The following is a 20,784-nucleotide window of genomic DNA, read 5'->3' on the forward strand; positions in this document are numbered from 1 at the left end:
AGCAGCTGTACAGAAAACTCCACTGCCCCGAAGAAACTTGGCCGCATTTTTTACTTGTTTAATGTAAAGCTGAGTTCCTCGTACAGCCACCTTTGATGACCTTATTTTTTGTATTTGCGACTTCGAATCACTTCTTGAGTCTTTAAACAGAGTAGGAGTGAGTTATGGTTAGACCCGGACCAATAACAACGCATACGAGGCTTTTTCATCTGGAAGGGCGCATTTAAGCCATTAAACCACCCTGCCATGATTACAGAAACCTTTTACATTTATGCCGCTTTACCAAGTTTTATTATCTTCTCGTGTCCTAATCCCTCGTGTGCTGAAGCTAGGTGCGTTTAGTCCCACTTTGTGTTGCATGTATTCCACAAGTTCGTGTATAGCATATGGTTTTAGTTATTATCCTTTCCTCAGTAATGCTGATGAATTTTAATTAAACATTTTTCACTATCCAGGTTCCAAATGGACATGAATGTTTCAAATTTGAAATGAAACTCAGACTAGCGTTTATCAAGAAGATATAGACTATATCGAAAAGAAAATCAATAATAATTCTTTCTTTGGTAAATAGAATTCCCGTCCGTTGAGGGTTTTTCGGCGCTACATTGCTTGTGGGTATTTCTTGCTTTAAGGCATGCCGAAAATGGGCACCTCTTTTACGCTGAAGTTCACCGAAGAGGAGCGGTTTACACAAAAAATGGCTATTGTATTTTTGTCCATCTGGATTGCTTCTAACTTGGTATATACAGTATTAGAAATCTGCTTTTATATAGCGTGAGTTGCAGTTTTCCGCAGGGACCATTTTTTCTAGAATTGACGGTCACATAAAACCAAAAAATACATTAGAAATTTTGGTTTTTAGTCTAGCGGGCTGAGCTAAAGCTTACCTGCTGCAGGCTGTCGTTTATCACAAAGACTTCCTCCTACTTAAAAAGCTCTCATTTAAAGGTTAGATTCTGGTAGTCTTCTTTTTCACGTGGGGAGAGAGGAAGTTAAGAACAGGATAGTCTCTCCTTCCCTCATCCTAGTCCCAAATCCGTGTATATGAGAGATTTGATCACTTGTCAACACCTCTACCTTCAAAATATAAATAAATAAATAAGAAACAAATAAATGAAACTGGCTCATGTGCAAGCAGCAGTGCATCAAAATGATTGGCTGTTGAAAGTCTGTAAGTTTTATAAGGGAGTCCAGAATACAAAAAATGTATCTTCGTGGAAATATTCAACACACCACAGGTATCTGGTGCGAACGGCTGTGTGTCAGAGTGAGGCGTTAAAGCCGCTGGAATCTTGTAAGAGATCAGTTATCTGGGAGGGTCCTTGTCTCGGCCCAAAGGACGAGGAGCTTCGCTCCCTTAACCACAAGTTGAGGCGACGCCCCTTGGCCTAAAGGGCGCTTACACTGTCCGAAGTGACATACAGAGGCGAGCACTGGCCTAGATTTTTACCTCATTGCTATTTAACCTAGTTAAAAGAGAGAGAGAGATGTATGAAAATAAACCAAGATTTTTACAGGAGCCGATCATTGCAGCGTCCCTTCGGACGCTAGCTGCAACCCCTCTCATTCCTTTTACACTATCTCCGTTCATATTCTCTTTCTTCCTTATTACTTTCGACCCACTCTAAACAACTGATTCGTAGTGCAACTGCTAGGTTTTCCTCCTGTTACACCTTTCAAACCTTTTTGCTTTCAATTTCCGTTTCAACGCTGAATGACCTCATACGTCCCAGATCTTGGTCTTTGGCCAAAATTTTATCTTCTGTTCCATTCTGCAAAAGCCGATATCTCTTAAATTATTCTAATGCAATGCGACCATTTCTATTTTGTGGGAACGCGCACAAGAATACTTGAAGATTGTCATGTAGAGATAACAGGAACAAGAACAAATAACCGGTGATGCTTTCCTTTCCCTGGCTAATAATTGGCATTATATGAATGTATGGACTATGAAATGATCAACCAAGTAATTTTTGTAAACAGCTGAGTGAACGTCAGGATGTTCTGTAGGAGCGTACCTATAATTTGAGCATGAGACTTATAGGACCATTTGCTCCTATAGAAGCAGACCTTGTAATCTGAGCATTCGTTCCTGTAGAAGTGTACTTGTTAAAGGAGCATTTGCTTCTTCAGAGGCTTTACTGCAATTTGTGCATTCAGTCTTGATTTTCGTATCGCTGTGTAAATCCGCCTATTACTTAGTAAAGGCAAGATCTAAGGGTTCGGCCTACGCAAGACCTAACTAGAACTCCCAGTATCTTGACAAATCCCAAGTAGTTTTAGGGAAAAGTAGTTGTTTTATTATTTATTAGTTATGTATATCATGTTTTTTCTATATTCTTTCGTGCTCGAGCCTTTGAGCAGAGTTCATTGTGTCATGTGATAAGTCCTCATGGTATTCTTTGGATTATTTTTTAAGATGCCTCTTTTGCTAAAAGTGTTATATTTTTCCTTAAGACCAAGTATCAATGGACGTTTACAGTAGAAGCATTATGCATTTTATTTAAATGGCGGCCTAATTTTTCTTTTTTTTTTACTTAAATTGAAAGAAAACACAAGAGAGAGTTCCAAGATTTTGGAGTGGATAAAACGATCTGTGTTCGGCTGGACATCGACGGGATAAACTTTTCCCTTTGACGCCATTCCGCTTTCGCTGCTAGGCGCTTGGGTACAGTACTCTTGCTCAAAAGAATTCTCATTTATTACATTTCTAAAGTGACTCTACGGTTAATAAACAAGGAACTGCAAAAGTAACTGAAAGGAAGTTAGAATAGAGCAGACGATAAAGCACCGAGTGGGCCGAATAGATTACGATAGGCTAAACCCAGTAGTTTCGAACGGTTGGCTGGCTATGAATTAGGCCTATTTGTTTACGGGATATCTATATTTTCAGATCATAATGATGCTGCGCTACATTCCGGCCATTAAAGTAATCAGGGCTTAGTGCTCCCAGCTGGTGGTAATCTATTTTAAGACGAGATATAAAAAGAGGAAAATAACAGAGGGGAACAAAACTGGATTATTGTTGCGAGCGCTCGGAATTCAATACCAGTATGAGGAAAATAAGAGTATTGTTTTGTGCAATTATAACTAAACTTTGATTCAATGCCGGTCCATTTGTTTCTGTAGTCGCAATTTTCAGAAGACCTTGACAGTCCCAGGGAAAGGTACCCTAGTTGTAATTGTAAACAAGTAAAAATGCTCAATCGAGTTTTCTGTACAGCTTATAATGAAGGCCACCGAAAATAGATCTATCGTTCGGTGGTCTCGGTTTAATGCTGTATGAGCCGCGGCCATGAAACTCTCAGCCAACCGTGATGGCCTATGTTGTTGCGTTGCCAGAAGCACAATCATGGCTAACTTTAACCTTTAATAAAATAAAAACTCCTGAGGCTAGAGAGCTGTAATCTGGTATGCTTGATGATTGGTGGCCGGATGATCAACACACCAATTTGCAGCCCTCTAGCCTCAGTAGTTTTTAAGATCTGAGGGCGGACAGAAAAAAGTGCGGACGGACAGTCAAAGACGGTACAACAGTTTTCTTTTCAGAAAACTAAAACTACAAAACAACTAAATTCATTTTGTTGCCTCTGTGTATTTCAACACCGATCTTAGCAGTCTCCAAGGATCATTGTCAACTCGTTTAGCTGAGACACTGTGTTGACCTCCATGTCGGGCACCTGTGGTACTATATCATTATCATTGTTATGAAAATGCAATGTTTTATGTGGAAAGCTAATGATTCCGCAAGCATTTCCTTTAAGGAAACTATATATGTATATTCCCATCTTATATGTATATATACATATACATTATATATATATATATATATATATATATACATACACACGCACAGACACACACACACACACACTCACCTTTTCCTCTCAGAGATTGACTTCATGGTGTGTTAGCCTTTCTTATTTATCAGCATGTCTGTTTGGGGTGAGGTCGCTAGTCCCAAGCTTTTTTTCACTTTGGATTTGCCTCACTAAAGTCGACTAACTACCAGGTACTTTATCTTCTGCTCATGTCAACAAGGTATCAGGAAACGGGCTCAGTATATGTATATGTACACACACACATACATATATATATATATATATATATATATATATATATATATATATATATATATATATACAGTATATATATATATATATATATATATATATATATATATATATATATATATATATAGTTAGATATGGAAATAAACACATGGGAACGTGTTTCACAGAAATAAATTTCTGAATTACATTGGGACCGAACCCTGGTCTTTCATGTGAGAGTCCAGCACATTAGCAATTCATCCGGAGTTAAGTCCCGATGTGATTCAGATACTTATTTCTGTGAAACATGTTCCCATGTGTTCATTTCCATCATATCTCACGGAGAAGGCGTAAGTTGAATGAAATGCTAGCAGTTCACTCGCTGCTGGGTCGGGAAGTTGGGTAAAATTCGCTGGTACGTTGGGTGCTAGGCGCCTGCCCGGGAAAAAGCACAGGTATGTAGTATTTTAATACAAGCGTTTATTTAACTTGACTTTGCGTCTGTCGTCAAATCTTGCAACTCAATTTTTCGACCTGTTCCCTTCGTCTGATGGACTTGAAATTTTGCATGGTTACTCAGTCCCGGTAACAATACAACCTTACATGATCAGTAGGTCAGCGGTGACCTTTAGTGACCCTACAGTGACCTCTCCCAGTATCTCAGGATTTGTATGAAACTCTTCGGATTTTTCACAACTTCTTTGACTCGGTACATAACACTTCGGATTTTTCAAACCTTCGTTGGCTCGACAGGATATCAATTATGTTGGCTACAATCATAAATTGGTTACAATTTCAGTCAAAACTGAAATGTATAAAATAAAAAAATATTAAAAAAAATTTAAACACTTTTATTAAAATGCACTAAAAAGTGAAAAATAATTCTTATGAGGCACACCAGGATTTTCTTACAGGAATTACTTCTTAAGTACTGAGAATTGCATTCGCCGTTCTCCAGTACAGTTTTTCACGAGTTTTTAGATTACTTCACAATAATATTTGCAAGCATGTTTAAATTTTAGTACGTTTCAGAGACATAACTCGTTTTGATGGGCCATAAAAAAGGAACAAGAAAAGACGAGGGGTGTCTTCACCCACACACACACACACACACACACACACACACACACACACACACACACACACACACACACACAAATATATTTCTGACTCACATCGGGACCGAACTCCGATCTTTCAAGTGAGAGTCCAGGGCGTTAGCAATTCATCCGCACACGTCGCATAAAAAATATTAAAAAACACTTTTAAACATGCTTTTATTAAAATGCACTAAAAAGTGCAAAATAAAATTTTTGAGACAAGGAGTTTCTTACATTTAATCGTCCTTAAAAATAAAAGCTTGGGCGCCACACATGGAAGGAAATGCTACAAAAATGAAAAAAAATATATATTTATTTTCTTGTAGCGTTTCCTTCCATGTTTGGTACCCACGCTTTTATTTTTGTAGACATGATTAAATGTAAGAAAATCCTTGTCTCAAAAAATTTATTTTTCACTTTTTAGTGCATTTTAAGAAAAGCGTGTTTAAAAATCTTTTTTACTGTTTTTTATGCGACGTGTGCGGATGAATTGCTAACGCCCTGGACTCTCACTTGAAAGATCGGAGTTCGGTCCCGATGTGAGTCAGAAATATATATATATATATATATATATATATATATATATATATATATATATATATATATATATATATATATATATGTATATATGTATATATGTGTATATATGTATATATATATATATATATATATATATGTGTGTGTGTGTGTGTGTTTATGTGTATGTATATTGTGTGTGTGTATGTGGGTGAAGACACCCCTCGTCTTTTCTTGTTCCTTTATTATTGTCCATCAAAACGAGTTATGTCTGTGAAACTTACTAAAATTTAAACAAACATGTTTGCAAATTTTATTGTAAAGTAACCTTAAAACTCGTGAAAAACTGTATTGGAGAACGGCGAATGCAATTCTCAGTACTTAAGAAGTAATTCCTGTGCACTTTGGAGTTTACCGTGAGCAATGCGCTTGAAGTCAAAAGTCCCATTCAGCTCACCTTTTGAGCACCTGATGTGCAGGATTGACCGCAACAACACCGTTTAACACCGCCAACAGCCGTATCGTTCTCTGTGTCCATTATTCCTCCTTTGTTATCTGGCAAAATAAACCTATTGCCGACGACTCAGAGTTTTCTCTGACTTAAGCTATAAAGAGAAAAAACTGAATGCGATCATAGGCGATTTTAAGTAATGGATGGAAATGAAACTGTTCAAATTAAATGGGGATGAGACTAGACGTCTGACGGTTGGGTAAAAGGGTATGCTTATGAAGTAGGGCGGGGGAGGGGGAGGCTGTCTCGAGCCTCAGCGTCCAAGTAATCAGATCAATAAATTGGTGAAGTAACGGGATATCACCTGCGGATAATTGCAGGCACGAAGAGATAAACAGACGAGTGTAGTTTCAAAAGGCTCTTTCATAATTGTCTGAGATGTGTTAGATTAATGTAATCTGGTTTACTGTGGCCTTCGACATTGCCAACCAAAAAAATACGAAATATTACGAACAGAGCGGCAAAATTAATTAAGACTCCCATCATATTAAAGAATAGCACCGGTATTCAGAATTGCACTGGGTACCTATTAAGGCAAAAATAAAAAGATATAGAAAAACCAAGATGCACACACACACACACACACACACACACACACACACACACACATATATATATATATATATATATATATATATATATATATATATATATATATATATATATATATATATATATATATATATATATATGCATACATACACACATACATACATGCATACATGGATATATATAAATGCACACAGTATATATTATATGTATATATATATACAGTATATATATATGGAATTTGTTAGAGGACTTTAAACTGAGAAAAGTTATACAACTAAGGCTTAGGTCTGAGCAGTATAAGATGGCGATTTTCAAATGCAATTTGCATATGGGCTTTCAGGAGCTTGTAGAAATCTGCACCAAAATTGTTCAATAAATTGCTGCAAGAATCCAGTAAGAGTATTTAATGCTTAAGAAGAGACTAAGGACATTCCCATTTAGTGACATACACCAGTAAAAACAAGATTAAAGATACAAAATAATGTAAGAAAACTAAAGATAAAAAATATATGCTTGAAAAATCAATGCATTGGCGATTATCGATCTATCCTTGCATAGCATCTGTCAAAGGAAAGGGGAGGGTATCAGAGCATGACATACTGGCTGGGAGGGTCGTTCACTTCTCACACGCCTACCCGCTGGGGAAACCAAAAAAAAGTCAGCTGTATTACCGAGGATTCCATAACATCGTCTCTTTGCATGTCCGTATTGCTAGCGGGTGTCGAGAAATCGTCGTCTTCGTCGACAGTAGGAGAAGAACCTCGTCTTTTCTGCTTGGTGCATCCCGCTAGGTGGTTAGCTTAGATACGCTCTCGGTTGATGGATGGTGACGGCAGCATTCTTTTACCTGGAATTTAGATTTTAGTAAAAAAATTTTGTTATGAAAGTATTGCCCCCGTGTTTTTCCACGTCTGTTGTTCCTGATAGTTTTGTCAAATTCAGGAAAACGGGACTCGGAAGATGCTATGGGAATCGGTCTCTGTTCCAAGATAACGGAAAGAACAGTGTACCTCAGAATTTATTTAGACCAATAGCCTAGCAAACCGAGTACTCAAATGCCCTTTTCTAGCTCCGGTTCAGAGAGCACAAGATTGTAAGGAAGAATAGCAAGACTTCATTTGCGGAAGCAATAATGGACCTGCTTTTTAAAGGGAGGGATGTTGTAATAAGTCAGGAAAACAAGCGCGATGAGAATCCCAAAGCATGACAGCAGACGAAAAAAAAAAATCACCGAGATGTGTAATCCAACGAGATGTGTAATCCAAAGATGATTACAAATTTTCATGGAGTTTATGTCGGAAGAAATAGCCTGACGTGTGTTAAGAGACCGCCAGAATGTAGGATTCCATAACATCTGAGTCTGAAGGCCCACACCAAGCCTCCTGGATTCTTTCACACCTTATCCCGCAAGGGCGTGTGCTGGCGTAAGGTCTGCTTAAAAACCAACCAACCGAACAAATTTAAAGGACTTAACTAAATGTGTTGTGAGTGAAACTTGTAAACGGACGCTGGTGCAAGCGTGACAGACTGGTTCAGTAGTCACGTTTTTGGATTTTTTGCGTCACTAAACATTTGCTGTTTCTTTTATCACCTGGCTGGGAAGCCACGAGAATCTAGTATCATCACTTGCTGTATTTACCGGGGTACTCCTTATTCTGTGCCTCCATTCATATTTTTTCTTCCATCTTAATTTCCACCTTCTTCTAACAATTGGTTCATAGTGCAACTGCGAGGTTTTCCTCCCGTTAAACTTTTAGACCCCTCTTACTGTTAATTTTCCTTTCAGCCCTGAATGACCTCATAGGTCCCAGCGCTTGGCCTTCGGCCTAAATTATATATTCTGTCTACAGAGATACTTGATAAAAGTTAGGTGTAGCTGTGGGAAGACTCGGGTGACTCAAAAGCTATGCCTTTGAGTGTACTTCTGAACTCTATTTTGTAATTTCTAGAATTTATTGCACTGTGTCCTTGATTCGTAAAATCTCTTGTGTAAGTATAGTTATGGAGGAAGTTGCATATCCTTCATTCAACCCTTTTTTAGTATTCAGTGGGCTCTTTAGATTTTTTTATTTTTTAAACTGTATTCAAGTCACCATTCCTAAGGTTCCTACCTTAAAAATAATAAAAAATAACTGGCTGTTCTGCAACTTCAGAAATTCCAAGCGACTCACCCTACTTCACAAACAGACTGTAAAAGGCAATTTCAGTGTAAATGGGCCGCTAGGGTCGTCTGGGAAGTCATTAACTTAACGATCAGACATTACATTTAAAATCAGATATAGCATATTTTTGCATCAAATTTCTTGACCCAAACAATGCAAAAATTTCTTCCAGCTTTTTACGAAAGTTATTCTCAAATGGATAGTTTGTGCACACGTAAAGGTACATTCACAGACTCTTGTCCACAAGCTAGAACCATTGTCCGTGCATTTGAATTCATGAGAAAATTACATTGATTTTCACAGATAAGAAACTTATGGCTTTTAATATTTTTTGTGTATTTTGCAACCTGTGCCTTGTGAGAGCCTGTTCTCATAAGTCTACTTTATTAAATATAATTTACTGCTTTTGTAATCCTTGGTGGGATTTTTCTATAAATGCAGTATACCAGTTCGTGGGATCTCTCTCTCTCTCTCTCTCTCTCTCTCTCTCTCTCTCTCTCTCTCTCTCTCTCTCCGAAAGAAAATAAGTGGCAGAAGTATTGAGAAAATTCTCTCGAGAAACCACCTTGCAAAATTTTCAAGCGATTAAGGCGAAAGGCTTTGCTAGAAGGGACACAATATTCATTGTATTTGGCTCTCTTGAAGTTTTAGAATGTCCAGTGCAAAAGAAAACTTGTTTGTCTGTGTATCTAATCCCATAGAATATTTGCATATACGTTTGCAAGGGAAAAAACGAGTATTTAGGTCTGTACAACATAGAACAAAACATAGATAAATAAGTGGACTTTTGTTTATACATTATATATATAATTAAATATATATATATATATATATATATATATATATATATATATATATATATATATATATATATATATATATACAGTATATGAATGAGAGAGAGAGAGCATTTTAGATTGTTTATAGATAAATTCCCCTGTATTAGCATAGGAGATTAAGCCCAGCGCTTAGACCTATTAAACCAGCTCCTCTTATCAAAGTAGGTGATATAGATGGGAAGAGTTAATGAGTCTTTTCCGTACCTGGTTTACTGGTTTCGTGGATGCCTCTCCAAGTACCAGAACGGGTTCCACCCCTCCCGAGGACTCTGCGGTTGAAGAATCCCGGGGGAAAGTATCAGAAATTGTGATGGTGAATATTAAATTAAGCTAGACCAGCGGTTCTTTAATTTTTTGGTATCGTTACCCCCGGCATTGGTGTGATAGATTACCATTATCCCTATCCCATTCCTCTTCAGTTAAGTGAAGTTATCTATATAAAGGAAAGAAAAACATTGGAATGCTTAATTTCTAATTCATTTTATATGTAAGAAATTAATTTTACTTTAACTCAAGTCTTAAGAAATAAAGATTTTAGAATTTAGACATTATTCCTTTGACAGAAAATTGAAATTAAAGCATTGTTCATTTTTATTACAAATTGGAATTGAAGTGCCTCGTTACCCCACAGAAACGGCTTCATTACCGCCAGTTTGAGAACCACTGAGCTAGACCTATGCTAGCACGGGTTTTCTGTCGTCATTATTATTGTTTTTGTTAATGCACAGTGTGTCATTTTTATGGACCAAATCTAAAATTTCATTTTATTGCATACCAAGATTCTTCGAAACAGAATATTTACAAATGAAACAGTGAAAACAGAGGTAGGAGAATAACAGATAAGCAGAGCAGGTTGATCAGCAAAAGAATTAATGTGTATACCAAGGTCTGGTATACATACACGGAGGCGTCCCTTGTAAAGGAGGTACAATCGCGCCAAATTTGAACTGTTCCAGATAGTTTGGCAAAGTTTCAACAACCACAACTACGGTCATTTTGAAGCTAGAACCTTCACTTACTTAGGCTTAAATTGATGGAAACTCATTGTTGATAATGAGTTTTTAAATTTTTTTGTGATTTTAAGTTCCAGAGCAATATGGTTTGTACTAAAGGAACAAAATGTCAACATTTTACGAATGGGTCATAGGAACTTTTGGCCTTTTTTGACCGCTTTTCCTGCAATTATAGTGTGATTTAGATTTTTTGCAGTGTAATTAAATGCATTCTACATAGTCTTTTGCCACTCAGTGATAAGAATAAAGAAAATTTATTATGTGATTAATGCATTCTGAACGTTCTTCCAACCCTCAGTAATAAAGTATTACATAATAATAGTTAAAAAAAAAAACATTATAAGACTAACAGAGGACAGTCATAATCATGCAAGAACTGTTTCACGATAACAAAACGTTAATAATAACTTTAGTATTAATAATAATGAGGTATTAATAATAACGAGGTACATTCGCGGAACATAAAGAGCAGTGCACTGCATTCCTTACTACAAGGGACAAGATGGCGTCGAATTCCGGCTGCAATTTCCCGAGAGGCAACCGAGTATTGGGACCTTTCCCTGAAAAAAGCGGGACGCCATATCTTAAAAACTAACCATAGAATTTTCTTGAAAATAATCTCATTCCCACACCCAAATTACTCTAGAGGTAGTAATCTAGGGGCATGGCAAAAAAAAAAAAAACTGGGGCTGGTGCAATACTGGCATACACCTCAGGAATTTGCATTCCGGCTCTCCTTTTCGCAATATTAGATCATGCATATTTGACTAGTGTTCGCCATGTTGCCGAGTGATTAGCCTATCTTACTTTTTATAGCACGATGAAACTTTGTGCGAAGTTAACAAAGAATTTTAGAATTGTCCTTTGATCCTTTGTTTGTCAACGGCCATCTTGTATGTGACAGTGAAAACTTGGTACAGATCCAGTAAGGAAACCTGCTCAGAGCTCCGGAGATCGTACAAAGGAATATTATGTGCGAGAGCGAAACGAACGGAGAAGCTTCAGATGTAAGAAATATGAGGCACAGTAAGATGATGTTAATTTTAGATAATGATAGCTTTAATTGTAAGATAATGATCAGAAATGAATATTGCTTATTTGAGAATTATCCCACATGTAACAGAAGAGTAAGTGGCTTCGTAATAATTAGTAGAACAAAGCAACAATTTAAAGAACGTTTTAGTACATCAGTTGGTAAATAATCTCCTCATGAGTCAGTTACATATTCCCTGTTCATCCTTTCTTAAATGAGAAATTAAGTACTACATCCCTGATAAAACCTTCATCTCTTTACGTGAGTCAGAAGAGGAGTATGAACCTTGATGATGAGGCTTGTGTTCATCCAAGCAGAGGATCCAAAATCATTGTATTTTCTAGGCGGAAAGTTTTCGTGATTTTGATACGAAACGTCCAATCTGTCAGTTTTAGATTACCTCTTCTGAGATGATATTGCAGCTGGTTAAAGGCTTTTTCAAGTGACTCTTCATCTTTAAAATTATATGGGGGAGGCCCCGTAGGGGGGTAGTGCCGTCAGTACACCTCATGCGGTGCACTGTAGGCATAACTTAAGGTTCTTTGCAGCACCCCTTCGGACCCTGGCTGCAACCCCTTTCATTCCTTTAACTGTATCTCCGTTCGTATTCTCTTTCTTCCATCTTCCTTTCCACCCGTCTCCTAACAATTGTTTCATAGTGCGATGCCAGGTTTTCATCCAGTTCCACCTTTCAAACCTTTCTACTCCCAATTTTCCTTTCAGCGCTGAATGACTTCAAAGGTCCCAGCGCTTTGCCTTTGACCAAAATTCTATATTCCATTCCATTCCTATATGGGGGAGGCTTCGTTTGCCTTCTGGGAACGGAGTATAATTAGCTTTCACTCCCAGGACAGTTACGTGTCGCCTTTTGACTAAGAATGAATCACCATAGTTTATTTTATTGTGGACAGACGTGGTTTAGTTCTACATTTTTTCTTGTAGATTTTTAACCATTAGCACAAAAAAAAAAATTGCTCCAAAATGTTGACACACCTCACCCCTTGTAACTTCATGCAAAAAATAGACACGACCCCCTGTAGAATTATGCAGCTCGATGAGACACTATTTTTCTGTTCCTTAAAAAAAATTAAAATATGTGTAGACGTTTCCAAAGTCAAAAGACCTCCAGAATATGACTTAGGTTAAGGTACATGTGCAGCCTCATGTTACCTGTCGGTTGAGATTGTTAGCCCAAGTTCACATTTTAAATTACTCTTCATTTTTCCTGAATAAATGAATTTTCCTCTTAGCACGTCCGTGAAGTTGTTGCATGTAATACTGTCCCAGTATTTAAAAGAAATACGTTTTCATTTTGACAGATGGTAGATGTTTTACGGACGGATGCCCTTCCTGACTCCAACCCCCTTTGTTTATCCAGGTTTGGTAACATGTTTTTCCACATTTCTTCGAAAACAGTTCACAGATCTCTCAGAAAATCTTTTGTGTAACACTTGAAAAGACGCCCCATTACTATATAACACCCTGTAACACAAGGAGAAACGCCCCAGACGCCTCTGAGGGAGTTACATAATTTTTGAATAGCCCTCTGGACTTGGGGTCATTCAGCCCAAAGTTTCCCTTAAACTCGTTGGTTTTCTGTTGGGGAAAAAGTGGTCTAATATTAATACTGCGCTATACTTCCGAAACTTTATTTTGAAAGAATTTGAAATTGTTTTATATGCCCATGATGTAATTTGTTAGGTGGATATAATTTCAGTTTTATTTTATTTCATTTTAGTTTTCTGTCGAAGAAAACTACTGTGCCGGCTTTGTCGGTCCGTCCGCACTTTATTCTGTCCGCACTTTTTCTGTTCGCCTTCAGACCTTAAAAACCACTGAGGCTAGAGGGCTGCAAATTGGTATGTTGATCATCCACTATCCAATCATCAAACATACTAAATTGCAGCCCTGTAGCCTCATTAGTTTTTATTTCATTTAAGGTTAAAGTTAGCCATGATCGTGGTTCTGGATATAGGATAGGCCACCACCGGGCAGTGGTTAAAGTTTCATAGGTCGCGGTTCATACAGCATTATACCGAGGCCACCGAAAGATATATCTATTTTCGGTGGTCTTAATTATACGCTGTAGCTGCTGTACAAAAAACTCGATTGCGCCGAAGAAACTTCGGCGCATTTTTACTTGTTTAGTCCAGTTTACAAATACAGTCTTTTAATCTCTTTTCTTAATATTGAATCTAAAACACATGTTTTTGAAACTCTTTGTGGCCCATTAACACTAACAATAGACCCCCAAGCTCTTTGCACGTTACCAAGTTTTGTGTTTGGGATGAGATAGCTATCTTGCGTACCAACGGCGTCGGGAATTCATTAGCGACACTGCTTGTGTTTAGGGAAGAACTATTGTTGGGTAATCACTCGCACCACCCTGAAACGCCAGCAAAATTCAAATGATGAATCAGTGGCACTCAGTCCAATGAAACCTCACGACTTCTGAAAGCATAGATCTGTTTTGAACCATTTTTTCGCGTGGCAAAGATCTTACACAAGAAAATTTTAATCAAGCGACTCAGCATAATATATTGAGGTAGTCTTCTTCCCTCTGCATAGCTCATCTTTCATATTATTCCAAGAGGTACAATAGAACCAAAGCATCTGCATCAGCTTGAATTTATGAAGAAATTCGTCCATTTGCAAGCATGACAGAGATTTCATAGACGATAAATCTTAATTAAGGGTTACAGCTTACCATAAGAAGCTAAGTTAACTCCTTTTGCATAGTCGGTCTTCTATATTATTCATCGCAATTATTTTATCTCCTTTTTTGTTTTTGTTTTTTATAGCTTTTTGTGCCCTAAGTCAAAGTTGGTTCAAGACCATCGAACGGCCATGGGGGACGTGCACGGGAGCCGCAGTTTTGTGCAGTAGTATGATCGTTCTTTGCTTTTCTGCCTTTACTTTATTCCCAGCTGTCAGTTTCGTCTTTGTCGTTTTGGCAGAGCTTAAGCCCTCAATAGGTCTCTTACGCTCTATCGAATTTGCCACACGCACAGTCCGCCTTTAGACAAGGGCCCGTGTTGGCATAAAACTTGGTTTGATCTAAACCTACCACCAACTAGCTGTCACAGGTGCCTAACCACAGCTGGTTCTACTGGTGGATAGCAAGAGGGGTCCAACCATGGGAATTTGCTTTGAGAATACAGTAAAAAAAAACCTTTTTCGTTTCAAGCTAAAACTGGAGAAAGTCAGATCTTATTGTTCCATCTCATCTTAAATCCTCTGTAACCAGAGTTTTTGGGAAAAATAGAATCTTATGTCCATAGACAGGCAAAAAAAATTTCCAAATTCCCAGTCTCTTGGGATTTTAAGCTTCCCTCCAAAGCTTTTAGATATTTCGATTGAGTTGTATGAAGGTAATTTGTGTAACGTAATAAATGGTGGACAATTGAACGATTTGAAGTTATGAGTTTTGTAGTCCAGGGTGGGATTCTGTCTCCTTTTTTATTCCTTTTGCTTATAAATTTGTTATGGAGAGAGAGCTGTTGCTGAAACAGATGCAGGTGTTGGTTTCAAAGACAGTAGAAACCTAATTTGATCTTGACTATATTGACAAAACTTTAAGTCAGCCTTACAAGTTACGATGATATGCAACAAGAACCTGGGTGCCTGGTCAGACCACGACACGGTACTTTAGGGTAAGTTAGATAAATGATGCAGGTAACCGGTGCGCAAACTTTACTATGCGCGTTTGGTCAATGTGCAAAGTATTTTCCACTTCATGAATATCTGTGAAGGTCAGCGAACAAAGGGTGATCCATATTTCATACCGTGTTTGTTCGAAGAATTTCCCCATAACTTATCATATCTTCAATTTAAATGCAGTTAAACCTCCAAAACCAAATAGAACATCATGACTAACCGCTGTCCAGTTACAGTTTCATTTATTTATCCTTCTGTTCCAGATCTGGCAGATTAATAGCCATGTGGCTCCGAGTCCACCAAAATGTGGTGTTTGCAATGCTGTCACAAGCGCTCATCCTCTTGCCTCTGTGCGTCGAAGCAAGATTCTACATCGGCCGCTATAAGACCGTTCCAGTGGAGAGGCCACGGGAAGATACTGGAAGGAGTATGCCGTAAGCAGAGTATTTTTGTTTGTTTGTTAAATAAGCTTTGTAAAATGCTTTATTTGTCCACGTCAATGTGACGATAGCTTTTTTTCACTGGGGGAATTGCGTTAAAAATCGTTGTCTTTTGACCTTTTGAACGAAAATCAGATGTAATTTAGGTCCTTGGTCTGTTTTTGTTCCTTCAGAGTGGTAATCATATTATGCAACTTAAAATATCACCGATTATCTAATTATTCTTAACAGGAGATTAATGAATTGTTCTTAAAAGGATTAAAAAGACCCGGTGGTCCCTTTGCGTTCTAACTTCTCGATATAATCTCTGAGCTGTGGAAGAACTTTCAACGGTTACTCTTATCATTGTATTGTACAGTAATTTAATTTCGGCCTTGATCTATAGCACAGTTTTTGATATTTCTTTAGCTCATTACTTAAACAAATTAGTGATAAAATCAATATATAATTATATATATATATATAATATATATATATATATATATATATATATATATATATATAATAATATATATATAATATATATATATATATAATATATATATATATATATATATATATATATAATATATATATATATATATATATATATATATATATATATATATATATATATATATATATATATATATATATATATATATATATATATATATATATATATATATATATATATATATAATATATATATATATAATATATATATATATATATATATATATATATATATATATAATATATATATATTTACCAAAATACATATTGGTAGAGATATATATATATATATATATATATATATAAATCGTCAAAAAATACATGGTTGGTTTAAGAAAAGACAAGTAGTAGTGGAAAATCAATTAATTATTGAAAGAGGGATTTTAGTATAAGTTACATTTCACTGAATGAGCCTTTAGGGAATTTTCTTTACGGGAACTTTCTCCCTGCTTTGGTTTTCTGCTGCCTTTTAGCTGCTTTTGAGGTGTCTTATGACTGATCTTCTGATGTTTATTTAGCTATATTTTGCGTAGTCCTTTTCATTACACTCAACATGAAAACATTTTCATTATGCAATAAAAGGTTGACAGCTGTTGTTTCATTGCATTTTCACATTGACGAACACCAAAATAAACTGCTAGATGTTCATCTGGTTTTCTTGTCTTCTCTGCCACCGAGCAACACGCCTCTCACGGCTAAAATGCCGGGGAAATTTTAAGAAAAAGACCTTTGACTCCGAACTGTCGTCACGATGACTAATTTCGTACAAAGGACGGCCGTCATCAGCAGCGGAAGTAAGGTCCATTGTGCTTCTCTGGGTGACGTCATCACAACAAACTCTTCTTCTTCTTAGTCTCACTTTCACCGTCTTTTTGTATCGAAGGCTGGTGGGAGCCCTGTTACGTTTATTGCCCCTTGCATGGACCTCCCTCTCCCGGTTTCGCTTTTCGTTGTGATCTTCCCGTGAACCGGAAAGGGAAAAATAGACAACTCCCCGACCAAGAGACCTGAATTACGTCATGGAATCTTTTAAGTTTTTCAGTGACTTACGAAATCGCCGAATTCTCTCTGGTCTAATCACCTTGTTGCGTAGTCTCTAGTTCTTTTCCAGTAATGAGTTCGAAGGCAGCAGAACGCTTGCTATTTTGGGTGTGGCCAGTATTTGGATGGGAGCTTATTTACCAACTTTGTTGGTAAATAAGCTCCCGTGACCATCTGCTGGGAGATGGGCATAGGACTAGAAATCTCATCCCACACTAAGAAACTTGCCAAACAGCAAAGGATCGCGAGAAGACCAGAACCCAACAAAGTTGTGGAACTGATTTTTGAAAGTGTTCCCATATGTAATAGGCATTTTAGAACGAATTATACTTATTGATAAATCTCTTGATGGTAGCAATTAGCATCTTGCAAGGTGAGGATGATGATGATGTTGATGATAATAAATATGATTATCATTACTGGTGTAGGTTACCCATATAGTAAAAGACTACGGTAATATAAGGCAGGGTAGGGACATGAAGTTTAGACTGAGTCTTTCCTGTGGACTGGGTAAAATTGTAAATGGGTGCACTTTGCTTTTTACTAAGTAAAGCTGAATGCAGGTGAAATTCAGAAGCGTATATGAATGAACAAGTTAGTAGCCAGTCATTCATGCGCAAATAACCAGGACTTTTGAAATAAATGACGGAAAAATTAAGCCAAGATACATGGAGCCTTAAGTCTCTTTCCAGGCTTGCTTTGGAGACTTGAACTCGTGTGCAAGCTTGTTTATTTAAAATTTTATTTTCTTTTGCTTATTTTTAATACGGTAGATTGTACCACCTCAGATACCCAGTAGTGGCATGATAGTATAAAAGTAACAGTGACAATTTTCCATAATGTCTACAACTTTTGTCGAAACCTCCGAAATAAATGGGTGCTTGGTAGAAAATGTTCCGTTCTCTTCTTCGTTAGTAGTATTTTAAACGACTTTCAATGTTGCGATGAATCCTCTTATACTGATGGGTTTTATATTCCCTGATTTTTTTCCATAATCTATATAACCTCACAATCCTGATATAACTGAAGTTCAATTATAGTTACATTTGCCACACTCACTGGGATATTTCCGCGTGATGAAAAGGAAATTTATCAAAACGGCAATTGAAGTTCATGTTTGGAAAGAATCGTGAGCTCTTTTGGGCGAGGCGGTCAAATACCTTCCTGAATTTGAGAGCTTTTCATACGAAGTCATTAGCGTCACGATGTCCTTGGTCTGAACTATCGCTAGGGTTCAGGGCCGCGCCTCCTTTCATGTTTTCGAGTGCACGGAGCGAGGAAGTGCTTCCGCGATAGTTATTGTCCCAGTAGGAGGGCTTGGCTGACATTTGCTCCCTCAGTTAGGGAGCTGGAATCAGTTAATTAAACCTGAGCAAAGTTCTTTCATTTTTCATACAAAATTGATGCTTGATTAACCTGTTACTTCTACTAAACCTCGAACATTTAAAAACTTTGTTTTCCTGTTTTTGATGGTACTTGTCATATCAGGCCAAAAACTAGGCAACGCTTTTTTGAATCCGACTAGGATTTGTATAATTGCAAAGTGATTGATTAAAATAATCTGTCATACTCTTTCCTACATTATTTTTTTATTAAACCACCAGGCTATCCTCCTACAACTCTAAGTAGACACCAGGCTCTAGTTTATACTGTAAGTTATTAAACATAGACCTCATGAAGAACTTGCAAGATGACTTCGGAAAAGATAGATAATTCTCTCTTGATTTTGAGTTTTATTCGTTTTTATCTCGTTTTCTCCTACTTGAGTCCATACTTTCCAGTTGTAGGATTAACAACTATAGAATCTGTATTAGTACTCTCTAACTCCTTTTGTCTGTGACAGAAATAACATAGAGTAAATGATCTTAATGGAATATAATAACACTATAATTCTTTGAGCTTACGACGGGAAGCAGAGTGGCATGGTTCTACACAACGAACAAACAAAAACAGTAGATTAAACAAGAGAACCAGCAAATCTTTTTATCTGACAAACAAATGAAAATTAATTATTTGAACAAATTCTAAGCAACGCTAAGACGCTAAAAATAAGTAACGCAGTTCACATTATTTCTGTGTGATTTATTTCTTGATTTACGGAAACTGGCGTTGCAGTGTTTGCCACGAAAGAACGGAAATGACTTAGTACAAGCAGTAGTCGGTACTTTCCTTTGAAACGCCTCCCCAGTGAGAAAGTACACGACGGAGCATCCCAGCGATGCTTATCTCTCCGTGTCTCGTTTTCCCTTGGACAGGAAGCGTTCTGCTTCAGACTCCTTCCATTATTCCCCGCCCATGTCACTTCCTCTGATCTAACCTTTTTTCTTTTGTCTTTTTCCTTGTTCTGTGGTTAATAGATGCTCTTTTGTCTCATAAGTCCGATATTTTTATTATAACTAGAATCAAGTCGTGATTTCAGTAATACCTGTGGGTGAATCAGGACGTTTGGAATAGACTTATACCATTGGCCTACTGGTGAAATACGATTCATTCAAAGATCGCTTTGCTTGTGGTGAACCGAGACCAGCAAAAGAAGCTCAGATTGTGTCTTCATCACAATCATTGTAAACAGCAATACAAGAATTCATGTGATAGGAAAGCCTATATAAGTATTAACAGGCTACTTTAAAGTTGCTGACGAAATTCTTGAACGTTTGTTTGCTTATAATGTACCTGAGAACTCCTGCATGTAATTTGCGTTAAATTAATTTTCTTGTCGGTATCACCTGTACCTTTGTTGGAGGCTGAGTCACACTTTCTCCCAACTCCCGTTTCGGTTGTTTTTTTTTTTTTTTTCTCGTGAACAGGAATTTCCTTTCGGTGCAGAAAATTTAGAAAACGACCGAGAACAAAGGGTCTTATAGGCGGATGCTCTTATTTGTTCAAGACGTTTTCACTTCTGTTCGTCGTGCAGGGAGTTCCGATCACGAAATCGAGAGAGAGAGAGAGAGAGAGAGAGAGAGAGAGAGAGAGAGAGAGAGAGTGCTGAGTGTTCCTTCAGAATGTGTACTAGTACACTATCATGATTATCAACACAGTTATAAAAAGAAATTACCCCAACTAAGAAACTATTTGTGTTTTGGAACCATTCACGTTAATTTCATCATTCTCTCTCTCTCTCTCTCTCTCTCTCTCTCTCTCTCTCTCTCTCTCCAAAAACTGACTTGTTCCTGCTCATAGTTGCCTTTCTTTTACATTTCACATCCTCGTATCCTCCACTCAAATAAATAATACACGAATACATTAGTATTAAAAACGAATTTTCTGCAGGAAATGTCTTTTACCTGTTAATAGCTGAACGTTTGCTTCCTTTAAGTAAAATGTCCCATTTCACTGAATTTTCACTGTGAATTTCTAATGACATTATGTAATT

The 20,784-nt window shown here is 37.2% G+C and overlaps 1 protein-coding gene across 1 annotated transcript in view; it reads left to right on the forward strand.

The window, feature by feature from the left end:
- Positions 1-20,784, forward strand: part of LOC136835018 (uncharacterized) — a 56,180-nt gene that overhangs the window by 19,639 nt on the left and 15,757 nt on the right. The window contains exon 2 of the mRNA XM_067098055.1: positions 15,699-15,869. Coding sequence (XP_066954156.1) covers positions 15,718-15,869 — 152 coding nt within the window. The 5' untranslated portion in view covers positions 15,699-15,717. The remainder of the gene's footprint in view (positions 1-15,698; positions 15,870-20,784) is intronic.

This window comes from Macrobrachium rosenbergii, chromosome 54 (genome assembly GCF_040412425.1).
Source record: "Macrobrachium rosenbergii isolate ZJJX-2024 chromosome 54, ASM4041242v1, whole genome shotgun sequence".
In the NCBI taxonomy this organism is placed as follows: Eukaryota; Metazoa; Arthropoda; class Malacostraca; order Decapoda; family Palaemonidae; genus Macrobrachium; species Macrobrachium rosenbergii.